This window comes from Oncorhynchus masou, unplaced genomic scaffold (genome assembly GCF_036934945.1).
Source record: "Oncorhynchus masou masou isolate Uvic2021 unplaced genomic scaffold, UVic_Omas_1.1 unplaced_scaffold_2462, whole genome shotgun sequence".
NCBI classification, from domain to species: domain Eukaryota; kingdom Metazoa; phylum Chordata; class Actinopteri; order Salmoniformes; family Salmonidae; genus Oncorhynchus; species Oncorhynchus masou.
This window is the reverse complement of record NW_027008915.1, coordinates 55,432-65,102: the sequence shown is the minus strand read 5'-3', so window position 1 is coordinate 65,102 and position 9,671 is coordinate 55,432. Positions and strand designations below refer to the sequence as shown.

The following is a 9,671-nucleotide window of genomic DNA, read 5'->3' as shown; positions in this document are numbered from 1 at the left end:
GCTTCAACCTGTCTGTCAAGCGGGCTTCAACCTGTCTGTCATGCGGGCTTCAACCTGTCTGTTCAACCTGTCTGTCAGGGATGTCTGTCAATTCCCTGTCTGTCAAGCGGGATTCAACCTGTCTGTCAAGCGGGATTCAACCTGTCTGTCAAGTGGGATTCAACCTGTCTGTCAAGCGGGATTCAACCTGTCTGTCAAGCGGGATTCAACCTGTCTGTCAAGCGGGATTCAACCTGTCTGTCATGCGGGATTCAACCTGTCTGTCAAGTGGGATTCAACCTGTCTGTCAAGTGGGATTCCGGGACAAGAAATAGCGGTCTTAGCTGTTAAAAGCTAATGAATCCACGTAAAAACAAGTTCAGTATTTATATTTAACGAATATTGACTATGTTTTATACAAAAATAACAAACCAAGTGTTTCCAGCATACAGTGTTCAGCTGGCAACTCTGATGATGTCACTCCACAATTAGAGCCTTGCCAGTTGATTCTGTCTATAGAAGGTCCCACAGTTGACAGTGCATGTCAGAGCAAAAACCAAGCCATGAGGTTGTAGGAATTGTCCGTAGAGGTCCGAGACAGGATTGTGTCGAGGCACAGGTCTGGGAAAGGGTACCAAAACAAATCTGCATTGAAGGTCCACAAGAACACAGTGGCCTCCATCATTTTTAAATGGAGGAAGTTTATAACCACCAAGACTCTTCCAAGAGCTGGCCTCCCAGCCAAACTGAGCAATCGGGGGAGAAGGGCCTTAGTCAGGGAGGTGACCAAGAACCCGATCTTCCCTCTGACAGAGCTCCAGAGCTCCCAATCCAATTCTGACAGAGTGTGCTAAGCTGTCATCAAGGCAAAGGGTGGCTACTTTGAAGAATCTCAAATATAAAACATATTTTGATTTATTTGACTCTTTTTTGGTTACTACATGATTCCATATACAGTGGGGCAAAAAAGTATTTAGTAAGCCACCAGTTGTGCAAGTTTTCCCACTTAAAAATATAAGAGAGGCCTGTAATTTTCAATATAAGTAAACTTCAACTAATGACAGACAAAATGAGAGAAACAAATCCAGAAAATCACATTGTAGGATTTTTGCAAATTATGGTGGAAAATAAGTATTTGGTCAATAACTAAAATGTATCTCAATACTTTGTTATATACCCTTTGTTGGCAATGACAGAGGTCAAATGTTTTCTGTAAATCTTCACAAGGTTTTCACACACTGTTTCTGGTATTTTGGCCCATTCCTCCATGCAGATCTCCTCTAGAGCAGTGATGTTTTGGGGCTGTTGCTGGGCAACACGGACTTACAACTCCCTCCAAAGATTTTCTATGGGGTTGAGATCTGGAGACTGACTAGGCTACTCCAAGACCTTGAAATGCTTCTTGCGAAGCCACTCCTTAGTTGCCCGGCTGTGAGTTTGGGATCATCGTCATGCTGAAAGACCTAGCAACGTTTCATCTTCAATGCCCTTGCTGATGGAAGGAGGTTTTCTAAGTGGCTGACTAAATACTTTTTTGCCCCACTGTATGTTATTTCATTATTCTACAATGTAGAAAATAGTAAAAATAAAGAAAACCCTGGAAGGAGTGTCCAAACATTTGACTGGTACCGTATGTATATATATTTTTTCTGTCTCAGCCTCCAGTATTTATGCTGCAGTAGTTTATGTGTCGGGGGGCTGGGGTCAGTCTGTTATATCTAGAGTACTTCCCCTGTCCTATCCGGTGTCCTGTGTGAATTTAAGTATGCTCTCTCTAATTTTCTCTTTCTCTCTTTCTTTCTCTCTCTCGGAGGACCTGAGCCCTAGGACCATGCCTCAGGACTACCTGACATGATGACTCATTGCTGTCCCCAGTCCACCTGGCCATGCTGTTGCTCCTGTTTCAACTGTTCTGCCTGTGATTATTATTATTTGACCATGCTGGTCATTTATGAACATTTGAACATCTTGGCCATGTTCTGTTACAATCTCCACCCGGCACAGCCAGAAGAGGACTGGCCACCCCACATAGCCTGGTTCCTCTCTAGGTTTCTTCCTAGGTTTTGGCCTTTCTAGGGAGTTTTTCCTAGCCAACATGCTTCTACACCTGCATTGCTTGCTGTTTGGGGTTTTAGGCTGGTTTCTGTACAGCACTTTGAGATATCAGCTGGTGTACGAAGGGCATTATAAATACATTTGATTTGATTTTTACTTTATTTATACACTTAAGTCAATAAAGGATTTACAAAGACAACCTGTCAAACATCAACAAACACCACAACAACAACACAATGCCTGATGTGTACTGAACCTACCATCCATAATAAAGTGCAAACCGCTATGATGAACTGTGTTCCAATGGTTTCAATAGTGGCAGCTACATTTATTATAGTCGATAACCGTCGAAAAAGGTGCAGTGCCATTATCCTCATAAGGCGAAGTATTGAAAACAGGCAATAGTTTTGGAGAATTGTTTTAATTATTATTGTTAAAAAAATCTCTTTCTCTTAGTCATTGGTGATAAAATATATACATATTTTTTGAGCTTACACTATAGCTCAGTATTTGGTATTAGTTATTTTACACTTTTTAATACAGTTTTTGTCAAGTGTGTCAATAATTTCGGACCCCCCCCCCAAATATGCAGCTGTAATATGAAGAGCACAGGGCTGGTGTGGCAATACGTACTTGCGGTAAGCACATTTGACGTTGTAGCCGGCGGCAGAGTTAAGCACAGGGATTCCCAGAGCCTGGTAGACAGTCTTCCATACGGATCCACTCTCAATCTGCTCAGGACACGAGAGAACAAGGCACAGAGAAATAGAGACATTACAGATTCCAATATGCCAATATGTCACAGTAGAACATTCACTCAGGACAAAAGGCTGGTGAACTCTATAAAATAGCAATAGAGCTGTATTATGATCAGTGGAGCTGGGTGATTATGATCAGTGGAGCTGGGTGCTTATGATCAGTGGAGCTGGGTGCTTATGATCAGTGGAGCTGGGTGATTATGATCAGTGGAGCTGGGTGATTATGATCAGTGGAGCTGGGTGATTATGATCAGTGGAGCTGGGTGCTTATGATCAGTGGAGCTGGGCGATTATGATCAGTGGAGCTGGGCGATTATGATCAGTGGAGCTGGGTGATTATGATCAGTGGAGCTGGGTGATTATGATCAGTGGAGCTGGGTGATTATGATCAGTGGAGCTGGATACACACATCATGGAAGCCTCCCAGTTTCTGCACCAGTCTGTAGAGCTTGAAGAGGTCCAGGTTCCTGTAGCCCAGCACTGGTTTCTTGTTGATGGGGTTCCTACAGGAGGATAAACAACACAATGGTTAGATGAAAACAGGTTCAGAAGTAGAACACACACATCTAGCTACTTTCAGGTGCAAGGCACAAAGTTTTGTTCAAAACTTTTCACTCAAACTCGTGTTGTCGCTATACCAGAATTTTGACTTCGAAACCAATAATACAATACTAGATGCCTAAACGATACTCAATAATGAACCGATACTCAATTCTAAAATGATACTCAATACTCAATGAGCAAGTAGACTGGCTAGCTTATTACTGCCCCCTAAAGAAGACAAGTAGTCTGGCTAGCTTACTACTGTCCATTAAAGAAGACTAGTGGCCTGGCTAGCTTACTACTGCCACCTAAAGAAGACAGGTAGCCTGGCTAGCTTACTACTGCCCCCTAAAGAAGACAAGTAGCCTGGCTAGCTTACTACTGTCCATTAAAGAAGACTAGTAGCCTGGCTAGCTTACTACTGCCGCCTGAAGAAGACAAGCAGCCTGGCTAGCTTACTACTGTCCCCTAAAGAAGACAAGTAGCCTGGCTAGCTTACTACTGTCCCCTTGAGAAGACAAGTAGCCTGGCTAGCTTACTACTGCCACCTAAAGAAGAGAGGTTGACAGGCTAGCTTACTACTGCCCCTAAAGAAGACAAGTAGCCTGGCTAGCTTACTACTGTCCCCTAAAGAAGACAGGTTGACAGGCTAGCTTACTACTGCCCCCTAAAGACGACAAGTAGCCTGGCTAGCTTACTACTGTCCCCTAAAGAAGACAGGTTGACAGGCTAGCTTACTACTGCCCCTAAAGACGACAAGTAGCCAGGCAAGCTTACTACTGTCCCCTAAAGAAGACAAGTAGCCTGGCTTGCTTACTACTGTCCCCTAAAGAAGACAAGTAGCCTGGCTAGCTTACTACCGTCCATTAAAGAAGACTAGTAGCCTGGCTAGCTTACTACTGTCCCCTAAATAAGACAAGTAGCCTGGCAAGCTTACTACCGTCCATTAAAGAAGACTAGTAGCCTGGCTAGCTTATTACTGTCCCCTAAAGAAGACAAGTGGCCTGGCTAGCTTACTACTGGCCCCTAAAGAAGACAAGTTGCCTGGCTAGCTTACTACTGCCCCCTAAAGAAGACAAGTAGTCTGGCTAGCTTACTACTGCCACCTAAAGAAGACAAGTAGTCTGGCTAGCTTACTACTGCCCCCTAAAGAAGACAAGTAGTCTGGCTAGCTTACTACTGCCCCCTAAAGAAGACAAGTAGTCTGGCTAGCTTACTACTGCCCCCTAAAGAAGACAAGTAGTCTGGCTAGCTTACTACTGTCCCCTAAAGAAGACAAGTGGCCTGGCTAGCTTACTACTGCCCCCTAAAGAAGACAAGTTGCCTAGCTAGCTTCCTACTGCCACCTAAAGAAGACAAGTTGCCTGGCTAGCTTACTACTGCCACCTAAAGAAGACAAGTTGCCTGGCTAGCTTACTACTGCCCCCTAAAGAAGACAAGTAGTCTGGCTAGCTTACTACTGCCCCCTAAAGAAGACAAGTAGTCTGGCTAGCTTACTACTGCCCCCTAAAGAAGACAAGTAGTCTGGCTAGCTTACTACTGTCCCCTAAAGAAGACAAGTGGCCTGGCTAGCTTACTACTGCCCCCTAAAGAAGACAAGTTGCCTAGCTAGCTTCCTACTGCCACCTAAAGAAGACAAGTTGCCTGGCTAGCTTACTACTGCCACCTAAAGAAGACAAGTTGCCTGGCTAGCTTACTACTGCCCCCTAAAGAAGACAAGTAGTCTGGCTAGCTTACTACTGCCCCCTAAAGAAGACAAGTGGCCTGGCTAGCTTACTACTGTCCCCTAAAGAAGACAGGTTGACAGGCTAGCTTACTACTGCCCCCAAGATAAGACAAGTAGCCTGGCTAGCTTACTACTGCCCCCTAAAGAAGACAAGTTGCCTGGCTAGCTTACTACTACGCCCTTGAGAAGATTCAGACAAATTACTAGACTGACTCGATCCTCTCAATCCGTATATGACGTGAGACAGAAGTACTGAAAGTAACTAATTCTAATAGCTTACCATTTTTCATTTTCTTGTATCAAAAAGGTAGTGAAGTTGCATTATACCACTACAATCCATGCAACACTAGCATTCAACTGTGTGGGAGGCAGTTCTCTGTCAGTCTAGGTGGCGGATCAAACAGGAGTTGGGATTGATCTTAAGGAACGTGTCTCACCTCTGTCCTCCATGAACTTGTATAGCTGCTGCAAGAAGTTCTCTCTCTCCTCGGGGAAGGGCTCCACTTCCTCCTGCACACAGGAACAGGAAATTACAACACACATGACATTGACTCCTATAATACTAATATTCATCATTTGGGGGGGGAGGTGCTTATATTGTCCTGTTATATTGTCCTTGTGTGAAATGGAAATGTGAGTGGGGTCACAGCCAAGGTCACCATATCCCAACTCCCCCTGAGACACCCGCAGGGAGTAGGGTCACAGTCACTTTTGTAGAGCGCCCCTGGAGCAATAAAGGTTAAGTGCCTTGCTCAAGGGCACAGCGACAGAGTTTTCACCTTGTCGGCTCCGGTATTCGAACCAGCAACTTTATGTGACACGCTCTAACCTCGAGGTTACCTGCCACCCTGAAAGGGGTGTGTCACATTCATGCCCTGGACAATTAAAATTCCTTCCAATATCATGTATATACTGTGTGAAAAGAAAGGGTCCGAGAATCGGATTTCATGCCCTCTTGTGCCTTACTCAGCCATGTCGTTAAGTGGCCATGTCGTTAAGTGGCCATGTCGTTAAGTGGCCATGTGGTTAAATGGCCATGTGGTTAAATGTTTTTTTATTTATTTTATTTCACCTTTATTTAACCAGGTAGGCTAGTTGAGAACAAGTTGTCATTTACAACTGCGACCTGGTCAAGATAAAGCATAGCAGTGTAAACAGACAACACAGAGTTACACATGGAGTAAACAATTAACAAGTCAATAACACAGTAGAAAAAAAGAGAGTCTATATACATTGTGTGCAAAAGGCATGAGGAGGTTGGCGAATAATTACAATTTTGCAGATTAACACTGGAGTGATAAATGATCAGATGGTCATGTACAGGTAGAGATACTGGTGTGCAAAAGAGCAGAAAAGTAAATAAATATAAACAGTATGGGGATGAGGTAGATACAATTGGGTTGGCTATTTACCGATAGACTATGTACAGCTGCAGCGATCGGTTAGCTGCTCAGATAGCAGATGTTTGAAGTTGGTGAGGGAGATAGTGGCCATGCCGTAAAGTGGCCATGTCGTAAAGTGGCCATGTCGTAAAGTGGCCATGTCGTAAAGTGCCCATGCCGTAAAGTGGCCATGCCGTAAAGTGGCCATGCCGTAAAGTGGCCATGCCGTAAAGTGGCCATGCCGTAAAGTGGCCATGTCGTAAAGTGGCCATGTCGTAAAGTGGCCATGTCGCAAAGTGGCCATGTCGTAAAGAGCCCATGCCGTAACGTGGCCATGCCGTAAAGTGCCCATGCCGTAAAGTGGCCATGCCGTAAAGTGCCCATGCCGTAAAGTGCCCATGCCGTAAAGTGGCCATGTCGTAAAGTGGCCATGCCGTAAAGTGTCCATGCCGTAAAGTGTCCATGCCGTAAAGTGTCCATGCCGTAAAGTGCCCATGCCGTAAAGTGCCCATGTTGTTAAACGTTAATGTCTTTAAGCAGCAGAGGTCAATACAAGCTGATGAGTTTCGGCGACAACCTTCGTCAGCGTGAATTATTTGCCAGCAGGATAAAGACTAAATAATATGACCATGAATACCTCCTCGTCATCGCTGGCGTCTTCCTCCTGTTCTTCCTCATCATCATCATCATCATCTTCCTCACAGCTGGAACTCTCGTCCTTCACCTCTGTCCTCCAGGAGCTGGGCACTGCCGCCTGATGCACAAACTCCAGAGCCTCATCCAGCGCTGACACACACACACACACACACGGAAACGCACACACACACAAATGGAAACACACCGGACACACACACACAAACGGAAACACACACCGGACACACACACACAAACGGAAACACACACCGGACACACACACACACACGGAAACACACACCAGACACACACACACACACATACGGAAACACACCAGTCACACACACACACCACATTGAGGGCCACCGACCTCCATATTACATAGGGGGCATTCAGAAAGTATTCAGACCCCTTTCCTTTTTCCACATTTTGTTATGTTACAGCTCTATTCTAAAATGGATTCAATACCTTATTTACACATAAATACATACGTCCCTCACAGATTATTACCTCCATGATACATCCATGATCATACATATGTCCCTCACAGATTATTACCTCCATGATACATACGTCCCTCACAGATTATTACCTCCATGATACATACACGTCCCTCACAGATTATTACCTCTATGAAACATACGTCCCTCACAGATTATTACCTCCATGATACATACATATGTCCCTCACAGATGATTACCTCCATGATACATATGCACACAGAGAGACAGTGATATCTCACCTGGTTTGAGCCCTGCGTCAGCATTAGGAGGGGAGTCTGTGTCCATCACCCTCACGTCCTTCCTCAGCTAGCACTGTGTTACTGAAAGAAAGACAACTTCAGTCAAAATCAACAACACAAACTAAAAGTGTCAAATGTAACCATTTGCCCAGAGAACTAAGGACTCTGAACAGCTAGAGGGGGATGGAGAGGGGGTTGAGAATAAGGATAATGGGAACAAAAAGACATGTTTAATATGCAGATGAAGACTAGAGATAAGACTTAATAATGAACTGGTCTGTTTGATCTACTGGTCTATCTACTAGTGATCTGGTACTGGTCTGTTCTACTAGTATTGATCTAGTCTGTTCTACTATTGATCTATCTGATCTAGTCTGTTCTACTAGTATTGATCTAGTCTGTTCTACTAGTATTGATCTAGTCTGTTCTACTAGTATTGATCTAGTCTGTTCTACTAGTATTGATCTGGTACTGGTCTGTTCTAGTCTGTTCTACTAGTATTGATCTAGTCTGTTCTACTAGTATTGACCTAGTCTGTTCTACTAGTATTGATCTGGTACTGGTCTGTTCTACTAGATCTGGTCTGTTCTACTAGTATTGATCTGTCTGTTCTACTAGTATTGATCTAGTCTGTTCTACTAGTATTGATCTAGTCTGTTCTACTAGTATTGATCTAGTCTGTTCTACTAGTATTGATCTGGTCTGTTCTACTATCATTGATCTGGTACTGGTCTGTTCTACTAGTATTGATCTAGTATGTCCTACTAGTATTGATCTAGTCTGTTCTACTAGTATTGATCTAGTCTGTTCTACTAGTATTGATCTAGTCTGTTCTACTAGTATTGATCTAGTCTGTTCTACTAGTATTGATCTAGTCTGTTCTACTAGTATTGATCTAGTCTGTTCTACTGGTATTGATCTAGTCTGTTCTACTGGTATTGATCTAGTCTGTTCTACTAGTATTGATCTAGTCTGTTCTACTAGTATTGATCTGGTCTGTTCTACTAGTATTGATCTGGTCTGTTCTACTAGTATTGATCTAGTCTATTCTACTAGTATTGATCTAGTCTGTTCTACTAGTATTGATCTAGTACTGGTCTGTTCTACTAGTATTGATCTGGTCTGTTCTACTATCATTGATCTAGTCTGTTCTACTAGTATTAGTATTGATCTGGTCTGTTCTACTAGTATTGTATTGATCTGGTCTGTTCTACTAGTATCGATCTAGTCTGTTCTACTAGTATTGATCTGGTCTGTTCTACTAGTATCGATCTAGTCTGTTCTACTAGTATTGATCTAGTCTGTTCTACTAGTATTGATCTGGTACTGTCTGTTCTACTAGTATTGATCTAGTCTGTTCTACTAGTATTGATCTGGTCTGTTCTACTAGTATCTAGTCTGTATTGATCTGGTCTGTTCTACTAGTATTGATCTGGTCTGTTCTACTAGTATTGATCTGGTCTGTTCTACTAGTATTGATCTGGTCTGTTCTACTAGTATTGATCTGGTCTGTTCTACTAGTATTGATCTAGTCTGTTCTATTAGTATTGATCTAGTCTGTTCTACTAGTATTGATCTGGTACAGGTCTGTTCTACTATCATTGATCTGGTCTGTTCTACTAGTATTGATCTGGTCTGTTCTACTAGTATTGATCTGGTCTGTTCTACTAGTATTGATCTGGTCTGTTCTACTAGTATTGATCTGGTACTGGTCTGTTCTACTAGTATTGATCTAGTCTGTTCTACTAGTATTGATCTAGTCTGTTCTACTAGTATTGATCTAGTCTGTTCTACTAGTATTGATCTGGTCTGTTCTACTAGTATCGATCTAGTCTGTTCTACTAGTATTGATC

At 43.2% G+C, this 9,671-nt stretch overlaps 1 protein-coding gene across 1 annotated transcript; it reads right to left on the bottom strand.

Annotated features, from left to right (window-relative positions):
* Positions 1–5,358: 5,358 nt before the first annotated feature.
* LOC135533574 (AT-rich interactive domain-containing protein 4B-like) lies at positions 5,359–7,875 on the bottom strand. Its single transcript, XM_064960860.1, has 3 exons — positions 7,819–7,875; positions 7,081–7,229; positions 5,359–5,571 (listed from the first exon to the last, which is right to left on the bottom strand). The coding sequence occupies exons 1-3, from the start codon at positions 7,862–7,864 to the stop codon at positions 5,458–5,460; spliced, it is 309 nt and encodes a 102-aa protein (XP_064816932.1). The 5' UTR covers positions 7,865–7,875; the 3' UTR covers positions 5,359–5,457.
* Positions 7,876–9,671: the final 1,796 nt, after the last annotated feature.

Excerpts from the sequence above, each read along its gene's own strand:
- LOC135533574 (XM_064960860.1), bottom strand. The coding sequence starts at position 7,864 with ATGGACACAGACTCCCCTCCTAATGCTGACGCAGGGCTCAAACCAG. Across the intron at positions 7,230-7,818 it reads TGACGCAGGGCTCAAACCAG|CGCTGGATGAGGCTCTGGAG; the intron begins GTGAGATATCAC and ends TGTGTGTGTCAG. Across the intron at positions 5,572-7,080 it reads ACGCCAGCGATGACGAGGAG|GAGGAAGTGGAGCCCTTCCC; the intron begins GTATTCATGGTC and ends TCCTGTGTGCAG.